Raw genomic sequence first — 20386 nt, 5'->3', positions numbered from 1 at the left:
AGAGGATCTGTCGTACTGTACAAGCTGCACAGTACATCTCTTTGCGCCTGCACATACAGTAGATAAAGCCATGCACACACACATGCACACACAAACACAACTTCTGCATTCTGTGTGTACTCACAGGTCATGTCACACACACACTTAGTTTAAAGTACATTTGCAAACGGCTCTTTTTCAAGTATCAAGAATCCAATTATATCTGACTCATAGAAGGTGATTGTGATTTGAGCTCATTTTTGTGACAAAAAAATACACTGCTGGATGTTAAAAGTAATTTATTTGATTTAAATGAGGGTTTAATGGTCAAATGTGTTGGTATGTCAATGAATTAGTTTCAAAAGTGATTAAGGCAAATTACCATTTTGTTTTGAGTGAGATGTCTAAAGGACATGAATGAATATTCATGTGAACAATTTCATTTTTAAGTGTTGTATCAGTGTATTTTGAATCAAGTTTCTCTTTGTCTCAGTTAATGGCTGTTCCAATGTTGTCCTCCTCCTTCTTGATGAAATGTGTGGTGGGAATCAGTGTAAAAATTAAAAAAAAAAGGAAATTATCATATTTAAACATGCAAAAATGTGAAAAATATTCTATGTAAAAAAGATGTATATGTGAGATATCCTTGTGTATAATAAAATTTAAGCAATTTAAGATGATGTCACTATTTCAGCCCAATTATGTCATCAGGATTTATCAACGAAGCATGATGACGCATTAAAGTTGTGTTGAATTTTTTACATCATTACAGCGCAATGTCGGTTCTCTGTCTTTCTCTGTCTTTCTCTCAGGACAGATGGATGCAGGATTATCTCTGTGATTTTAGGCAAAGATTAGATAGGAGAGCAGATGCACTCAGTGGGAGAGTGAGGGAGAAACATGGACGTCACAGACAAGGGAAGTGAGGATGACGGGTCAGAGGGTGGGGCATGATGCCTGCTCTGTGTGCGTGCGTGTACGGCAAGGGGTTTTAACATTTAATTGAACCACACTCCTATCTGTAATTACCATAGACTATGGTAATTACATTTTAGAAATCCATAATAGTATTGTCCTAGTCAAAATAATATTTTTATTAGTCAGAATGGCAGTTAGAGATATCATGCTGTACATTCTTACAAGTAGAAATTGTATTTCAGGATATCTACAACTTTGATTGTACTAGTCAAAACTAAATTCAATATTACTTCCTAGGATTCAAAATTACCTTATGGATATCTGGAATGGTTTTTCATTTTCGATATCTGAAATTAAGATTATGACTACTAACAATTGTGTGTATATGTGTGTGTGCAGTGCAACTGAAAGTAACCCTTTAATAAGCACTTGAAATCAATATATATATATATTTTTTTTTTGTAAGACATCATGTGTGGGCCTCTTTCAATCAGCAGTGTAATTTTCAAATGAAGAACCAGCATTTTATTGGTTAATAATTTTCAGATTGTAAAAATCTTTAGGCATAACTTGGGTGATTTTTATACTGATATCACTCTGTTTCCCAGGGAGCCAGGATGGCCAAGGAAGTCCTTGGCGATTTTCATAATCATCTTATCATAATAATTTTATAATCATTCCAGTTGGTTCGTTTCTGATCGCTTTAGTTTGGTCTTTATTTTGAAAGAATTTACCGGGAGTGATAGCACTATGATGTCTCTATTGACGCTTCCTTGACGAATTTATTATAGCATTGCAGTTCTTCACTGTAACCACCAGAGGGCAGTGAACACAAACCCACAATGATTTTAAATACACTGAAGTCAGAATCAGAATCAGAAACTGTTTATTGCCAAGTAACATACATTACAAGGAATTTGCTGTGGTCTGAAGGTGCTATTGTTTTGATAACAAATATGTAGAATATAAAAGCTAAAATAAGAATAAGAATAAAAATAAAAATAAGATAAGATAAATAACAACAGTGCAGTGACCAGAATAAAGTAAAGTGTCCAGATAAAGTGTCCAGTAGGGGGTGAGTGCGTTAATTCAGTTAAGTCAGCCGTAAACTGTCAGAACAGCTCCTAAATAATACAGTTATTACCAATATTAATAATACTATTATAATATGTTACAATTTTTATTTATATTAGTCACACTAATAATGAGTTGACCGTATTGTTATTAATGACAACTGTATTGATTACTATTATACTGATCATTAATGTGCATCAGCCACGAATTTATATGTAGTATTGTACTTCCGCATTGTGACCACTGGAGGGCAGTGAACACTCATATAAACTCCATCTAGTGTCAAGGCAGACACAATACCATACTAGTACTTCCTGTAAAAACTTTCAAAATAAGTAAATTAATTAGTAGACACCGGCCTTACTGACAATTTAAAGAATTTATTGCAGCGCTATTTATCGGAATGCATTTTATGATGCAGAGGTTCATAATGTTTGGAACTGGTTGATGATATAGATTAAATTAGTACTTACGTGAGTATAAATACCCTTAGAGATAGTTATCAGTATAGATAACTGCCCACAGAAAGATGTGGAGTAGAGAAGACCCATCTGTGAGAGAGAGGAGTTTGCCTGAGAGGCTACGCCCAATTAGGGCTACTCCTGTTTGTGATTCGATGGATTTGCTGATTGTAGGCGAGTTCATAACCTAAAACTCCACTGTGATTGGGCTGTCACAACGTCCGTCTGCCTGCTGGCAGATCATTGGTTGTTTGACGAGGGGATTAACGTGAAAACGCTCTGCTTACTATGAACCTCAATGGAGACTAAATAGGAACTCGCACGAATCCGGGCATTTAATTTATTTATAACACGAAGTTATAGTTTTACTAGTAGCTTCACAAATTCTGTCGTTCATATTTTGACACGTCATTCTTGTCAGAAAAACAAGTTGCGGACATATCGTGAAGTTTGTCTGCAAGTGTTTTGAATGAGGAAATCGTCTCAGGCTAACGTTATGTAGCAAGCTAATCTCATTTATCCATTCGTAAACTCATCTATCACTTCACAGACTGTTATAAATCTTACATAAAGGTAGGTGCGTTTAAACAATTCACACTTTGACCTTCACCACTCATTCATATCGACTCAGTAACTTTAGGGAAGACTTCACGTAGAGACAACTAACGTCAGCGGACAGTAACGTTAAATCTGGGTCAGTCTCTTCGCCATGTCAATGTAGAGAGGAAGAGGGTAACATCCACTGGTTTGATTTGTTCATGTTCACCTGATACTTGGCTAATCCGATATAAAACCACGGCTACCTGCCGGTTTAATCCTCTCCAGGCATGACCGAGTACAAACTTGTGGTGGTCGGAGCAGGAGGTGTGGGAAAGAGCGCTCTCACCATCCAGCTCATCCAGAACCACTTCGTTGATGAATATGATCCAACAATCGAGGTGAGAGACTAACCATTAAAGTGTCCTGGGTAAAGTTTGGTGTAGCCGAAACTACATGGTCAATGTGAGTTATCCTGAACTATATCAGTGTAACCGTCAGAGTGAATGTGGCTTTAAGGATTCAGAGTTTTAAACACACTGAAAAGTCATATCTGCCCTGGTAGTGGACATTGACCAATACACAGGGTTGTTGCTCTTTCTTATGCCAGAAGTCAAAGGTTACGTTAAGTTAAGTGAGTTAGGTTAAGAAGTGATGGCAGATTTACTCCTTCCCTTCCCTTTACCACATTTTATATGTAAAGCTGTGTATATGTATATATAGCTTGACCAGTGCAACAGTGTCAACATGGTACTGGGTATGTGCATGACACAATAAATAACTAACCAACTTAAGTAAATGTAGCACAACAAATATGTGAAAATACTCCATTACAAGTAGAAGTCCTGCATTAAAAACCTTCAAGTGTAAAAGCTTGAGCAACAGAATGTACTGATATCAAACATGAAAGTATTCATTATGCAACATAATGGCCCCTGTCAGAGTCACATTATTATATATTATGCTATAGGATTATTATTAATTTTAACGGCATTTTAATGTTGTAGCTGGACGAGGTCAAAGCTAATTTTAACTCTTTTATATACTACGACAATGCATTATAATGTGGTGGAGTAAAATGTCACTATGCCAAGGTGCTATGGTACCTTAGCACACATCAGGCCATGCTGTCACACATCTACAGCACCATCAGACTGGCCTAAAACCTGTGGGAATCTGCTCTAAAAGTTGATTTAAATGTGGTAACATCTGGTAAAAACCATTAAAGCAAACACCTCTCCTGTAAATCCTCATTAGATTCAAATAACTGCCACCAACAGATATAAATCAACCTCATTAACCCTGCCATGTAAACTCTTTGGTTTCTCACATTGCTGCCTAAAAAACACAAGTTGGTTGTAAATCTCTATTTCTCAGATGGTGTTAAATATGTCAATTAATGATAAAGTTTCACAGAAGATATTCACGTTTCTGCAAGTTCATTACAAAGCATTCCGTTCAACAAGGTCTTGTTGCTACATGACGCAGCAGTGTGACTTGTCCAGAAAAACATGGGAATTAATATGATGCAATCCACTGTCGGATTTCTTGGCAGGCGTGTTTGGTACTGCCTGCGTGATCTTGTCAATGCTGCATTTACAGGACTCGTACAGAAAACAGGTGGTGATCGATGGAGAGACCTGTCTGTTGGACATCCTGGACACTGCAGGTCAGGAGGAGTACAGCGCCATGAGGGACCAGTATATGAGGACAGGAGAGGGCTTCCTCTGTGTGTTTGCCATCAACAACATCAAGTCCTTTGAGGACGTTCACCTCTACAGGTACAAGATGCTTCATGGCTCACAAGTAGACACCATAAAGCTGGACCTGGAGAAAGAAGTTGAAACAATTCTGTGGAAGAAGCACTAATAGTCTATTTCAGTGTGTGTTAGAAATACAGCTGTGTATAGTGTACTGTGCAGGTTCAGACAGTCTACCACTATAAGGGCTGCTTCCTGGTTAGCAGGAACTGCACTTGTAATTATCTGTAAAGCATATCTATGGACGTGTGAGTCTGGTTACAAGTTCTGTGGGGCCATTTCTACACTAGAATACTGAAGAAAATATTAAATGTTTAATGCCTCCCACAGATCTGTCTTCTGTACATGTAACAATGCCAGCCTAATGAGCACTTACAGCAACACACAACAAATGAGTGATTGGATTATTGTATTTACACAGTATATGCTCCTCAAAGCTCTGATCCGTTGGTGTTGGCATGTGTCTCATCCTCAGAGAGCAGATCAACAGGGTGAAGGACAGTGACAGTGTTCCCATGGTGCTGGTGGGGAATAAGAGCGACCTGAGTACCCGCACGGTGGAGACGCGGCAGGCTCAGGAGCTGGCACGAAACTACGGAGTGCCGTTTGTCGAGACTTCTGCCAAAACCAGACAGGTACGCAGGAAAGACTGTAACTTGTATTTAGTTTGCACCAATGCATTTATGAGCCTTGTTTGAGTAAATAAGACATCTGCAAACCAATATCTGAAATAAAACTCCCCAAATCACCAAAATACCATATCATTAAACACATTTTAATCTTTACTTTGTGTGACCAACATTTTTCTGTTTCTGTCTTGCAGGGTGTGGAGGAGGCTTTCTATTCGCTAGTACGGGAGATTAGAAGATATAAAGAGACCAACCGCAGCAACAAGAAGAGTAAGAAGAATAATCAGAGACGTTGCATAATACTATAGCAAACCACACACACACACACACCTGCATCCCTTACAGCACTTGTTTCATGCTCATCCTCACACACTGCACCTCCTCTGTCACGTTGGGGACATCCAGCACAGCTTCGGACAGGGAAGCAGACGTGGCAAAATCCATTTTTACTGCTGTCACCGTTTCCACTTACAGTTTGTCACCACAAGATTTAGCGTTTATTCGTCCACTGTGCAGTGTCCATCTAACGCTGTGAATTCAGTTGGTTTCATGACCAAACAACTAGAAACTGCAGTTTTTAGTTGCATTTCTTTTTGGTTTAGGTCAGCAATTGTGCAAACTTCATTTGAGTCTGTGGTAGAAAGAAATGTAATCTATCCGGCCAGTGTTTTTACAGACGATTCAGCTCCTGTTGACTACTTAGGGGGTTGAGGGTTCACAGTGGTGCGTCACTGCACTTCGCACTGTCACATCAGGTGACGCATTCAGTCCAAATCTCCAAAATAATTTCAGGACTCAACACAGTGTTTAAGGTGGTGAAATTGGAAAAAAGTCCCACAAAGACGGTGTCATATTGACAAGGATACTGTTTTACTGTGAAAACATTTTGTTCCCAGACAGATGATTGGTCAAAACTTTCACAAAGTTTAGAAAAATGTGTTTGTCTTCCCCTCATGTTTTTTCATAGGTTAGTGTGTCCTCTGGGGCTTGAAACTCAACAGCAATATCTAGTGTTTTAAATTCTCCATTTTCCATATTTCAATGAAAATGCTGTATTAGGATAGGATCACCACAGTAACAAAGCCAAGTGTTCCAGACTCCGAGGTGCACTTTACTCATTTCCTGTTATGTTTATTGTAGAATTTAGCATTAGTTAGTGCCATTTTAAAAGTTGACTTAGGAATATAGTGTTTTTATGAGGAATAACAGAGAGCTGTGTCAAATGATCGGTTGAGATCTGATGCCTGTGCCCATCATTAACTTATTGTTTGAAGTGTCAGCCCTGCTGTTTGTTCCACAGTCACACTGTACTCCAAAGTCCACTTTGAATGCAAGTTTTATGTCAGTCCCGGTGTTTAGTCACTGTGTCCAACCACTGTTTATGCTACACCACACTCTACCAGGGCGTGCAGTATGTGCAAATATCTATGTGGTACTACATATGACTTTTAAACCACACTGTTAAACTCAGCAGGAAATCTTCAGAGCTCAGACTCAGCGACAGTCATGTTATCTGATCTGCTGGATAAGGATATTCAACAGGGCATCAGTTTTTTTTATAGCAGTTTGTCTTCTTTTGATAATTACTGTCACCTTAAAATGTAATGGATTGTTAAACTTCTATTTTTGTAGTATTAAACAGCTTTCCCCAATTTAAAAAAACAGCATCTATATTAAGAAACTGCTGTCAACATATTTACTAGTTATAACAAAGTTCAATGAGCTAACTCCAGTTGCATCCTGCTGACAGACATGAATTCATCCATGAAGGGTTTCTACTTTGCTATGGTGTTAAAGCAGCAGCTTCCAAATGCCTGTCTCATTATCTGGACTTCATGTAGCTCCATTGTTAAAATATGGAGTAACTCAAATGTTGAAAACTTGATTTGAAGTCTTTCACTGACAGCTATGTAAAATCTTTAATGCACTCTGCTGTAATGAACAAGTAAATGTCTTCAGCTTTTACGTCTGGTCTGTTTTGTTTTCTGATCTTTACTGGTAAGGAGTTTCAAGAGGTTAAATGTATTTTCTTTTTCTTTTTTTTTTAAACATGTAGGACATGACAAGAACTTATCTCAAACACAAACTGTGCAGAGAATATGGTACCAGATCTGATTAGTAACCACTGATAAGACATCTTTTCATGTCTTTCAAGAGGGAAGAACAAACACTACATCCAGTTTGTGCCTTCAAAAGTTAAAAATGATCAGGCTTTAGTTCGCCGGTTCCAAATCAGTGGCGAGGAAGAGATGTGGTTTATGAGGTTTGACTAAGACAATAACACTGAAGAGTACGGCAACGAAGTTCTTCTTTTCATTTCCCTAAACGTACGCACGTGTACCTTGATGTCGAATTAAGATTGGGGAATGCACAGCTGAACAGGCAGGTTCACACACACACACAGGACATGTCACACAAACAGACATAACCGTCTGTCTTACAGCAGTGTGGTTCAGCATCCTGTGTCTACATTTTGTTACTTACAATACCATTTTTGCAATGATTGTTACATCAGTAATAATCATACTTGACAGCCCAACAGGAATAGATTGCTTTTTGACTTTATTTTACAAAAAAACACTACTTAATGTAATTTTATTCATATTAGAAAACATAGTGCAATACATATGCATTTTTACAAGCACCAAAAAGGCATAGAAAACAAATACAGTGAGACGATAGGAGTCCATCTGAAACGAGGCACATAAAGGAATCGGAGTGTGTGCCTCTCACCATCCAAAGCGAGACACCAGCTTGCTCTGGTCATCCAAGTCTTTCTGAACCTTCTTCCTCATGTAAAAGATGGGACAATCCCGGCTGCAGAGGAGTCAGGAGGGACAGTGTTACTGGACAAGGACTGCCACTGTGTGCTCAGCCATAATTCTGCAGTAAACGCACAGTTATAATAAATATGTACTGTATATGTACCTGGTACAGAGCACATCCTCATGGAGGGAGCCTTGACAACGCTGACACTGAGTCCACAGGCGAGAGAAACGCTCCTCCAGTGTGTTCAGGTGAAAGATCTGTAATTTACAACCTAAATGTTAGAAACACATTTGTTTGCACGTTTGTTTTCAGATATTAAGCTCTCTTGTGATAACAAATTAAAAATCTAATGAAGAATGAACCGTTTGTGCTTTACTGGAACAGTCAATTTAGAAAGACAGCAGCTCAAAAGTAAATTATTACATTTGATTTAATATTAAAATATACGTTCTGTTGCATTTAACTCAATGTATTTAATACATCTGATATCAGATTACCTTTAATAAACTCCCTGAGCTCTGAAGAGCCACCAGAGGGAAATATGATGATTATCACTGGACAGATATTGCTTAAAGATAAGACCTTAAAGCTTTTCTTCAAAACGTAGTCTTTACTCAAATAAACTGAGCCCTGTTAGTGAAGAAAACCAACTTAGAAACGATTTTGGCGTTTTTGACATTTGGCATCTTGCCTACCTCCTTTTGGTACAGTTCTGACTCCTTCTTCTTACAGAAATCGCACACAGCCGCTGCAATGACACACACATTTGATGTATATAAAGCTCTTCAACAACGTTCCCACCTAAACAAGTGGCACCTAACCTCATTAAGTGGATATCAAAGTAAGAAAAAACCCCTTCAAACTTTGAGCACACACATACCGTCCGTCTTGAGCACAGCTTTGCAGCCGATGCAGGTGCTCCTCTTCTGAGCAAATGCCATGAGGCCTCCGATCTTCGAGGTCAACACAGTCTTACAGCGTGTGTGGTCACCCTCTGAAAGATGCCAAAAAATCAACAGCAAAGCTTAGATTCAAAGCTTGAGAAGATAACACGCCATGCTAAGTGTAATTTATTTGACTAGCACATCTATATTATATCTTTTGGGACACAAGTGTATTTACAAGTCTATTGGCTGAACTGTGCAGCTTTGACACTTGCTTTGGTTGTTATAATCTTGGCAATGTTACATTTCACTCGTTAGATTTCTGTACATGATACACAGAAAGATAAGATGCTGATTATTTTGATGATCAAACTATAAATTACTGCATTGATTTTTTTCTTAAAGATACGCTTTAAAATATCAAGAGTAATGACAAATGCCCAAAGACTACGATGTTTGTAGACTTACTGAGCAGGACGCTCTCTGCCTTGCTCTCTCCCAGGATGGGCTCAAATATTCTCAGCAGGGGCTTGGACAGCTGCTGCTCCAGGTAGTACTGCGTGTCGATGGGAATGGTGTTCTCCAGCACATAGATCGGGTCCTAAAGTAACATGTGGAAGAATCAGGATTAAATATGTATTATAAGAAAAGGGGGATACACAAATGGAACAAACATGCTTGTTTACAGACAATCAATGATGACACTACAGACCTCTGACTTCATGTATGCTGCTACTCCCTTTGCAGCCTTGATGATGACATAAGGAACTCTGTCTCCCAGGTTGGGGGCGCTGCCGGCATCTCTTTTCCTCATTCTGTGAAATATCAATATAAAAAGGGTCAATTTCCTTTGGAGTATTATTTGAAATAAGATGTCTCAGTGTGTAATCAGACCTCTCAGCCAGCTCCACGTGCGCCTGTTTCCCAGCATACTCCTGGGCGGTGCGCGTTAGCTCCTTGGTGATGACCAGCTGGCTGATGTCGATACGGTTGCACAGCAGGTCTGAGATCACTTCTTTAGCATGAGCCACAGCACCCTGAGGATCCCTGATGAAACAGGATCATGCAGTTTGAAAGTTAAGAGAACTTACAACAACATAAACTGATAATGCATTATGCACAGATTGTGTGTGTGTGTACCGGTCTATGAGGATTCTCTGCAGACAGGTGTTGATAAGGTTAGCCACCAGAGGGCAGTTGTCTCTGCGAACAGTCTCAATGCCTTTACAATCCATCTTCTCATGTGTCTCTGCACTAGAGGAGAAATAGAGGCCTGCGTAGCGCTTCTTGTTGATCAGCAGGTATGGGTAGTACACCTGCGGAGTGACAAATATAAGCTCTCATTCGCTGATCGGATGCTCCAACTCTCCTGTGGTCCCAAACCCTGACTCAGTGCAATTTGAAACTGTTGTCTAATTTTCAATGACACATCAGTACCTTCTCAAACTCCAGTTTGATGGGCGGTGTGAAATGGGACGACACCCACTCTGCTGCCTCCCTCCCGATATCCATGGCCTCCCTCACTGTGGCAACTCCAAGCTTAACCATGACGGAGTCTGTGTCCCCATAAACTACCTTTAAAAGATACAAATAACATTTAAACAACACGCACACATTGAGGGGTTCATCGAAAACATCAAGTAGTAGGTTCCACTCATTTAGTCAGCTCAAAACTCATTAACAGTATTTCTTAATATAAATAAATCAGATATGTTAACTCATAAGAAGGTAACATGCAAAAAAGGAGTTTGGGTTAGTATTGGTGAGGTGCAGCTACACGTGTTCCTCACCTTGGCATCACCCTGGTAACCATTGGAAATGGTGTACTTGGACTCCACCAACTGTTTGGTTTGCTCTATCATCTGTCTCCCGAAACCAGTGACGCTCTAGAAGAGAAAAAAAAGGAAAGATTTAAATAAGTTTATCACCAAATGATCTGTGGTGTTAGAATAAGCTTTCATTGGCAATGGAGCAAAATCATCATCATTATAGGCCAAGTTTTAATGCCTGGGATTGTGTAAAAAAGTCAACCTTCCAAAAACAGCAAGAGCCTGTTGTGGTTCATTTCTACACTTACAGTAAGTCTTTGCGTTGAATTTAGATTTCCACCTGTTCTGTGGTTTCTATTTCAACACTAATCTTTGCTCTACATCTTACCTACCATCTGTGCTCTGACTTCACATCTGTGCAGAACAGTGGGTGTATGGGTAAATGTGACGACAAGTCAAAAGGGGACGATTTCATTTAGCATGAATGTGAAAACAGTTGTGTTGGGCCAGAATTGTAAACATTTCATATGTTTAAAAATGGATTTGAAGTACAACAATACAGTCATGCAACCTCAGACTCTTTGGCTGAGTAAGTAGGATTTGTTCAGATTTTCCTTTTGAAAACTCCATAGTTTTCTAATCTTGATGTACTTGTTGATGAGGTGAATCAAAATATGTAACTTTAATACCAGCATGAGACCTAGAGTCAAGTGCTCACCTGTGAGATCTCGAGGCAGGGCAGCTTGCCCACCTGGGCACCTGTGAAGCCATAGACTGAGTTTGCGCTGATTTTGAGGGCCAGCTGTCGGCCGTCCAGCACCTGCCTCTTGAAAGGGTCAGTTTCCTTCTTTAGCTCTGTTTTGGCCCTGTGGACAGACAGTGGGACAAGCTGAGAAAGAAGCCACGTCTGACCGATTTATAAGCACACCGGAGCACAATCATCTGTTTTATGTCATCTGTTGGAACTAAAATATAATCATATGTAAATTGATTGAGTTTCATGTGTTTGTTTTGGTACACCCATTTTGGAAAATGGTAAATCTGAACATTATTACAGCAAGATGAAACACATTAAACACTAGTTGTGAATCAAAGGATCAAAATGTTAATAGGCTTGGCAGCAAGTTAAATTTTAAGGTACCATGGGACTGAAGCGGTCTACTGAATTGTCAACTTTTCACTCCAGTTCAGGTCAATTTGATTTTGTGATTTATTTGAACAATTCAAACCTCTTCCTGGCAGACAGCAGGTTCTCCAGGATCTCAGGTAGAAGTCCTTTCCTCACAGAGCTCTTCACAAACATGTCACCAGTCGGAGTCTTTATGAAGTCCTCTGGTGAGAGGCTGCAGACACACAACCACTTCAGATGTTAGTTCATCAAGTTCATACTTGATCAAACTAGCTGAAGTTGTACGTCATTGTGTCCAAGTGGGAAATAGCAGACTGACACAAAACAAAAGCTAATTCCTAGTGGTTTTTCAAGATGACCACTGCTCACCCCTGTCTCTCCAGTGAGCCTTTCTGCAGCAGGGTGGTGTAGCACAGATTGTGAGCCATCATGATGGATGGATACAAGGAGGAGAAATCCAGGGTGGCAATAGGAACACTGTAATACCTACACAGAGAAGAAGGTGGCAATGAAAAGTTATAGGAGAAGCTTGCACGTACCAAACCATCAACACAAACAGCAGATGTACATACCCTTTCTCTGGCTCAATGACAGTCGCTCCAGTGTAGTCTTCTCCTCCTTCTGTCTTTACAACAGGCATGACCAGGTCCTGTTTCATGGCCTAAACATGTACAGACACTCACAGTTTCCATCCTTAAATCCGTATGCACGCATACAGCAACTGCCCAATGTGTTTGCTTTTGTTACCTGTCGCAGCAGCTGAGAGACGACTTTGATCTGCTGTCCTCTCGAGAGCAAGTAGGTGAGAGGCACCCCTGTCACTCTGGCCATCTCCATGTAGTTAATCACACACATCAGCTTCTGCAGCAAACGCAGTGGGAGGTAGGCATCTTTCAGGCAGTAGACAGCCAAACGACGACGTGTCTGTTCGTTGCCATTCTGTGACGGAGGAAAAAAGAGGGATGGATAGATGAGAAAAAACAACTCAATGTAAGTTTTTAAAGAAACGTACATAAGACTTTTTAGGTGTGTAAGTAAAAAAAAATACCCATACACTTTTTCACTTGATTAATGAGCCCATTTGAATCTGCAGAGCTCATAATAATAACTTCCAGATCCGACAAGATTACTGGTTTGTGTTTTACCTGTAGATCAGTGATGATGGAGTGCTGCACATCCTCCTTCTGTTCTTGCAGGAAGTGGAAACTCACAGCGTTCAGCGTGTACGAGCGCAGTTTATAGTCCCTGAGGAGAACCTGAGAGAAACACACCAATCAGACTATACTGTGTCTTTTCCTAAAAACAAATACTGTATAGTAACTTTTACTATTTCATATTGTTATGGTTGTGATGTACAATAGCAAGTTTCTGTTGCTGCAGTTGAAGCTGACCTGCAGTAGATCAAACTGAACACGGCCCTCCATGTTAATGGTCTTGTTCTCTCTGCGGCCCATCTGTTTGCTCTGGAAGTTCAAGTCTCGCAAGACTGACTTGATGCCTCGCATTCGGCCGAGGTAGGGAAAGAGATTCACCTGAACACAAAAGAACATGTTTTATGTGTTATTCATTAGTATTTCTACTACAAATATATTCTTCCACAGGCAGTGGATTACTATTAATCCGCCTTGGTATTGCATGGAAGAAGTAGACGAATGTGGCTCCAGCTAACCTTTAAAGCAGCTGCCCTGTTGAGCAAGTAGGGAAAGTCGAAGTTTTGGATGTTGTATCCAGTGATGATGTCTGGGTCCACTGTCCTCAGAAACTCCGCCCAGCTCTGCTCACAGAGACAAAAACAGACACACAATGACGTGACAGATGATCAACAAAACATTAGAAAAGGGAATGAGGGAAAACATGTCAGAATATTTATGTTTTACTGACGCCAGTGTGTATACCTGCAGTAGCTGTTGCTCCTGTGTAAAGCACAATATCTGAGAGCCCACGATGCTGGCGCAGGACTGGAGTGTGAACACGGTGCGGATGAAGGGCTCTGTCTCACCTTGTCGCTGCACCATAGACGCTATCTGAATCACAGGATCTTTGTCTGCTTCTGGGAAGATTCCTGTAAAGAAAAGAGTTAACACCAGAGTCAAACTTTCAGATTTTCATCAAATATGATCAGGCCTTGTAGAAAAAAAATTAGGGGTAATTAGGGGTAACACTTTGCATGCTGAGAACGCCAGAGAGAAAGAAAGAAACCCACCTTTTCTTCCTGCACACTCAATGTCAAAGCTGAGGACCCTGAGTGGAGCAATCCTCTGCCAGTCTCCCTCTGCAGGGTGACTTATCAAATCTGTCCATCCCACATCCACCTCATACTGACACAAGGACACCTGAAGGACAAAAACAGGGAGAGAGTTCATGAACACCGTTTGTAAAAGCCTGAAAGAACACATTTTATATGAAGGTATTCAGAGGGAAGTGAACCGCTGACCCATGTGGCGTAACAGCCATTTGTTTTACTGTCATGCAACAAATAAGGTGTGAACTAGACCTACCTTGCCTGGGTACTGAGAATCCGTGTCCCCCGTGATGCTCTTCTCTTCACGCACTCTGTACTTGCCTTTGGGAAGTTCAATCCAGCAGCATCCCACCACATCACTGTCCACCATAAACCTGACAACACCCACAGGCTCATTAAGCTTTTATGCATCAGTTGTTTTGTAAGAAAGTAATTTATCAAAACTAAACATATTTAGCTATAAGAAGTTCCCCTGATGTCTTCATTACCTGGAGCCACATTTTCAAGACTAAAATTAATGAGATTACAAATTATATATAATAACACAATAATAAAAGAATACGGCTACAAAATTTAAATACATTTTAAATAACAACATATAAATTTGAGATGCATCTCTGAAAAGAAGCATAATGCTTCCATCTGAAGTAATCTGAAGTTTTCAAATCACCATCACAGCCCAAACACACACACACACACACCTTATCTCAAAATCTATGTTGGCCTCATAGGATTGGTAACCCTGTATGGGGAAAGGTCCGAACTTGAAGCCCTGCTCCAGAAGTCTCTTTGCTGGGGCGATCAGACGGGGCATCGCCATGGTTATCCGCAAAAAATCCAGACTGCGTTTCCCATGGTAACCATACATGTCTGCAGGAAAAATAAAATGAGAGGTTTACCTCACTTAACTTTATCACTTTGCATGTAAATTGACTATAAAATGTGTTTTGTAACTAGGCTCAGCTTTTTCAGTTCAATAATTTGATCATTTCATTACAATTCCTTTACACACTTATATTCGGCGCACAACAAATGCACATGATTTGCACATCACTTGTACTCACTCTCTTTACGGGTGATTTCCACAGCCAACACTGTGACGGAGATGTTGTCCTTATTGGATCGCATGTCCTTCAGGACAGCAGAGTTTAACTCTCTTTTAAATTCACCCAGATAACCAGAAGTGAACCCTTTTCAAAAGGAAGCAGAGAGAGGAAAACATTGTAGGATTTATAAGAATTAGATGACTCCCCTCCATAAAAGCTGAAATCATTCAGGAAAAGGTGAGATGCTCAGAAGACAGAAATGTGCTCTACTGAGAGGATGTTAATGGTAACTGACTGAAAGAGCAAATGTGTCATCAAAACACAAAGTGTTAATATTCACATACTCTATGTATTGACAAAATGATGACAAGTACTCACCACTTGGTGCAGGAACATAAAAGTAAGGCGCAAAACCATGGATGTGGCAGCACACACTGTTGCCACTGTCTGTCACCCCAAACATTCGAATGACTGGGACTTTTCCCTGTAACTGGCCAGGCATGCCAGCCACTGTTGCCCCTGCATACAACAAAAGAGGGAACCAACTTCGATACCTTTTCTTCTCACATACAGCAAGGGCATTTGAGCAGGTGGATATGTTCTACACTCTTGTTTATATCCAAACAACAAAGAAGCCAAGAAAATGCAAAGACATCTGTGAGATTTTTGTTTAAATGGTATGGTGCAGTCACTTCTGAAAATCAAATCTGTGTGACATTTAAAAAAAAATAAAAATTAATGTGAATATGGAACTGCTCTCCATAATATCTCTACCCTATTTATACAGCAAATATCACAGAATTACGTTATCTTGTTTCTGGCTTCAGCTTCAACAAAAGTCCTTTGATAATTACCTAAATAATAGTCGAGATCAATCTGCTGAAACACCAAAGTGTCAGATGATGGGTCCAGTGAAGGGGCATGAGGCCGCCGCCAACGAGGGTTAAGGTCTGCTGAGAAGAGGTCACCTGACGAAACAAGGAGGAAAGACAGAAGTAAAACCAGAGTGCATTTTTTTATTATGTCAGTGGGTATAGCTAAGAACTGTTTAAGTCAGAAGTTGAACCAACACATTAAGAGTAATTCCTGGAATGATGGTTGACTAATTCAACAGTTGCCACTTATTGTTGCATCATTCACAAAGCAAAGCTGTCCATCCATCCATTAATTAGCTATACTCGCTTATCCTTGAGGGTCGCGGGGAATTGGACCAATCCCAGCCGACAAAGTCAAGCATGCTTTAATTACTGAAGGCATGACTGGATTACCAATTTAGTGATCCAGTCTGATTTGTTAGAGCTACCAGGCACACAAATGACTCACCTTAAAATGAGAAAAATCATGCTGTAAAATAAATATGATTATTATTCTACGGGTTCTTCAGAATAAATAGCGTTTGTAGTTCTGCTTATTACAGAAAATGATAAGCATCAATATGTGACATATGGACTTTACATAGGTTGGGTGCTATGTGATTATACAGCTTTGGACATGAGCTGGAGATGATTTAACACTAAACTGTAAAGCATTGACGTTTTTAACAGGTCTGCATGTCACTTACATAATTCAATAATCTCTTCCTAGTAAGTAATCCATTTTACTTATGCCAACTATGATTGTGTGCCTTTCTGTGCAACACTCACCTACGGGAATAACATCATGTCCTGCCTGCCCCTCCATCTCCTCTGCCTCCATCTCTGCATCGTCAAACATGGACAACTCTTCTTCAAACTGCGACGGACTGTCCTCCCATTCACCAGCCGTCTTCCCCCGTTTGGCCTGAGACGCACCACCAATAAAAGGGCCACCATTGCGTCTTTTAAAATCCATGCCTGCAAGAAACATTGAAGGCAGAAGGGAAGATTATTAGAGAGAATGATAGTAGTGAACAAATATATTCAGAATAAGGCAGTACCATCAAAACAACACATTTCTTTTGCACTACTTTAAGAGCTTATTATCACCTACACCTGGTGATGGACACCAAGACATTACCATACGAAAGGTTAGACATAACAAAAAAGACACAGTAATCTGACGCTTGTATTAATATTCCTGTTCTATGCAACACTGTTGGAATATATTTGGCATGTAGTGCATATACTTAGAAACTGTGTGGGCTATGGTGGGCTCAGTGCGAATAATAGTGCTGTCAGTGACAACAAACAATACCACAAGCAAAGCGTGTTTTGAGTGGATGGGATAAAGTGCAATAACAAACTAAAGGGCAAAACAATCAGCATAATGTTTACATTTGTTAGATTAATTGATGTTTCGTTGTTGATATCACGAACAGGGGGCGACATGTAGTGAACTGGATGTCATGTAATTGGTAATAAGCACCAACGAAAGAGAGACAACCTTCCATACTGCACATACTGTAGACATGTAACTAAGCTAACATGGCTGTTGCTGTGCCCCTCCTAACTTCACGCAACACATTATACAGTTAGCATCACAATTAATTACGTTGTGCCTTCCCAAGCATCTAAATGCTATTTCAGTTAAGTGCACTCAAGTTTATAATTGTTATCCACGTGTTACAGCTGTACTTTCACATTTCTCTGCGAGTTATAATATGTACAGCCCTCAGTACTCCAGGTTAAGTTTATGTCGAGTTATGTTTTGTTCAAACTAGGGCGGCTGCTTTCTTTTGTAACGAGCTAAAACAGCAAGCTAGCAAGCACGAGCGTAAACACAGAACAGTCTCGCGCCAAAGCTGATCTTACCAAACCGCAGGACTGATCTCACTGTGAAACCTGTGGAGACAACTGTCAATGGCTGGTGCGTTTCTCACGGAGTTACAAATACCTCTCAACGATACTTCTTGACAACAGCCCCCGGTTGACAACAGCTCCCGCCACTCTTCTTCAATTTGAGTACTTTCACCTACGAAAGCGCGGAAAATTTCCGTTTTGTTAGTAGACCCAATATTAAAGGAATAGACAATGACGACACTGGTAAGGCGGAAACTCAGCGGTTAACGAGTAGGAAGTTGAACGCGGCTTGACATAACCCAGTAGATTAAAAAAACCGTGTGTTCCCGGCAAAATGACGTCAGGACGTACGCAGCAGCGAGGGAGGGAAAAACGACTCAACAATTAGGGAAAACGTTTTGTTTTTGGTCTATCCCATTATGATTATATTAAGTTCTGTTTTGTTGACAATAACATGTTTTATTGTTGACAGTGTGATTAGTATATCCCTGTACTTGTAATGTAAATGTTTTAGATTGTGAAGAGTATCTAGAACATTTACTTTGTCCCTCATTAATAACTTCTATGCGATATTATGTCATTATCTGATATGAGGTTTTGGATTTTAATAATGCAGTAGGTATATAGGGAAGGCAACAGTGTTTCATTTTGCACAGATATGACTGCAGCCCTCAAACAGGCCATGTTTACATTGGGTAATGATGAACTCAGTTTGCAACCTTATCAGAATCAGAATCAGAAATACTTTATTGATCCCTGGGGGGAAATTATGGACTGAAGGTATAGACAGTATTGTCAAACAATTACAAATATGTCTAGTCTAAAAATCCAGAAAATGGGATTTCTGGTTGTCCGTTCTGTATTCCAGAGTAGAGTCACTTTACTTGAGTGTTTGTTTGCTAAACTTTATTTATTCAGGAAATCTCATCGAGATCAAGATCTCTTTTGCAAGAGAGGCCTGAGAATTACATATAAACAAGATCACAACAAGACAATTTAGTCACACAAAACATTCATCACACATACTAATCAAATCAATAACTATTAAAAATATCAGCAAGTAAAACTTTAAAGTAGATCAGAGGAACATGTGTCCCCAACTTCAGTTTTAGAGCTGCAAAGATTAGTCGATTAGTCAAGTAGTCGATCAGCAGATAAATAATTGGCAACTATTTTGATGATCAATTCATTGTTTATGTCATTTTTCATAGTTCATTTTGATGGTTCTCAAATATGAGAATTTGCTTCTTTTCTAGTCTAAATTGGGTATCTTTGGGTTTTGGTCAGATAAAACAAGACATTTGATGACATGATGAATTTTCACTATGTTTTCAGGTATTTTATTGACCAAACATTTAATCAAGTAATCAAGTGAATTATCAGCAGATCAAGGAAATGAATCTGCAGAGTTGGTAAGAGGAACTTTTAAAGTGTCATGGTTATTCACTTTAAACTCAACCAAAGATGGTAAATCCCAGAAACGTGGACAGCAGTAAGGCTTTATAAAACACATGAAATCACACATATGCTGATGCCTTTTAGATCTCAGTGACGATGACCATCTGAGCTTTTCATATAAATCAGTGCACTCACCGATGTCTGTACTTATCCCTGAATGCTGTTGGTGCTTTCTGTCACCCTCTCCAGACACACACACACATAAATACACAAAGTCAGAGGTCGGAGGTCATAACACAGGACAACACATTTGAAGCTGGCAGGAGGATAGTGCCATGCTCAGTGGCACTCCAGCAATGCAGAGCTTTACTGGAATCAAGGGCCTGAGATACTGACTGTGACCACAGACACACACACTTATTTTCAGCAGCTTAACCAATATAGACCCTGTCCCATGTGGTCAGGCCTATCATGGGTGGATGGTGGAGGGGCTAGACAGATAGCAGCGAGTGGAAAACGGCTATAAGGGTTACTGTAGGATAGACCACAGAGATATGTAGAGGGGTTGGGTGTCTTAATGTCACTGGTCACGTTGTTTTCTCAAAACTATGCTCTCCATGACCCTTAGATGACATTAAAAATAACTCTCTTGCTTTTCTGCCTCCTCATTGGGAAAAAAATAAAAAGCTGCCCGGTTTCCCATGACTCCCCTCTTTTGTATGGATGAAATAATAATTCACCAACCACCGCAACTCCCTTTAACCTCTGCTCAGCCAATTGCGTCTCTCGGTTGAGGAAAACGCCCAGTTCCTGGCACGTTGTGCACAGAGGCGGAGACCAAGAGGAAGCTGAGGCCAATGGGTGTGAAGCTCATGAATAATATGACAGCACAGACCCCGCATTGACCAACCCAAACTTCTTCCTATATTAATGCCTATGGGCGGGCTGTCGGGCCTGTCCCTCAACATGACAGCGAACGCACCACACCAATGTGAGGTGCCGGCATTTAACTCAAGCCGCCGCCCCCTTCTCCTCACTCTCCGCAGGTTTCCTTTTTTTTTTTGGAATGAGTGC

General features: G+C 40.1%; 2 protein-coding genes across 3 annotated transcripts; one reads left to right on the top strand and one right to left on the bottom strand.

The window, feature by feature from the left end:
- Positions 1–2772: 2772 nt before the first annotated feature.
- LOC139300551 (GTPase KRas) lies at positions 2773–7323 on the top strand. 2 transcript variants are annotated; one of them, XM_070923692.1, is made up of 5 exons: positions 2773–3005; positions 3258–3370; positions 4572–4750; positions 5205–5364; positions 5553–7323. In XM_070923692.1, exons 2-5 carry the CDS (start codon positions 3260–3262, stop codon positions 5664–5666), a joined length of 564 nt encoding a protein of 187 aa, XP_070779793.1. In that variant the 5' UTR covers positions 2773–3005; positions 3258–3259; the 3' UTR covers positions 5667–7323. The 2 variants fall into 2 exon arrangements, with proteins under 2 accessions (XP_070779793.1, XP_070779795.1); XM_070923694.1 differs by lacking the exon at positions 2773–3005 and having other exon boundaries at positions 3248–3370.
- Positions 7324–7925: 602 nt separating this feature from the next.
- Positions 7926–16945, bottom strand: pold1 (polymerase (DNA directed), delta 1, catalytic subunit). Its single transcript, XM_070923134.1, has 26 exons — positions 16841–16945; positions 16052–16165; positions 15576–15716; positions 15216–15341; positions 14853–15021; positions 14443–14525; positions 14113–14238; positions 13805–13971; positions 13579–13683; positions 13301–13441; positions 13055–13165; positions 12657–12848; positions 12482–12570; positions 12279–12395; positions 12010–12123; positions 11499–11646; positions 10802–10897; positions 10449–10586; positions 10152–10327; positions 9906–10058; positions 9724–9826; positions 9480–9612; positions 9008–9121; positions 8823–8875; positions 8287–8384; positions 7926–8175 (listed from the first exon to the last, which is right to left on the bottom strand). Exons 1-26 carry the CDS (start codon positions 16908–16910, stop codon positions 8088–8090), a joined length of 3165 nt encoding a protein of 1054 aa, XP_070779235.1. The 5' UTR covers positions 16911–16945; the 3' UTR covers positions 7926–8087.
- Between the last annotated feature and the right edge of the window lie 3441 nt (positions 16946–20386).

This window comes from Enoplosus armatus, chromosome 17, assembly GCF_043641665.1.
Source record: "Enoplosus armatus isolate fEnoArm2 chromosome 17, fEnoArm2.hap1, whole genome shotgun sequence".
Taxonomy (NCBI): domain Eukaryota; kingdom Metazoa; phylum Chordata; class Actinopteri; order Centrarchiformes; family Enoplosidae; genus Enoplosus; species Enoplosus armatus.
Note: the sequence above shows the minus strand (reverse complement) of the source record. Positions and strands in the feature narration are given on the sequence as shown.

Bases quoted from the DNA above. Each gene is read 5' to 3' on its own strand.
- LOC139300551 (XM_070923692.1), top strand. From the start codon at position 3,260: ATGACCGAGTACAAACTTGTGGTGGTCGGAGCAGGAGGTGTGGGAAAG. The intron at 3,371-4,571 runs GTGAGAGACTAA...CTGCATTTACAG, and splicing joins AATATGATCCAACAATCGAG to GACTCGTACAGAAAACAGGT. The intron at 5,365-5,552 runs GTACGCAGGAAA...TCTGTCTTGCAG, and splicing joins CTTCTGCCAAAACCAGACAG to GGTGTGGAGGAGGCTTTCTA.
- pold1 (XM_070923134.1), bottom strand. From the start codon at position 16,910: ATGTTTGACGATGCAGAGATGGAGGCAGAGGAGATGGAGGGGCAGGCA. The intron at 10,328-10,448 runs GTACTGATGTGT...GTCACTCCGCAG, and splicing joins TCAAACTGGAGTTTGAGAAG to GTGTACTACCCATACCTGCT. The intron at 9,827-9,905 runs GTCTGATTACAC...GATATTTCACAG, and splicing joins CACGTGGAGCTGGCTGAGAG to AATGAGGAAAAGAGATGCCG.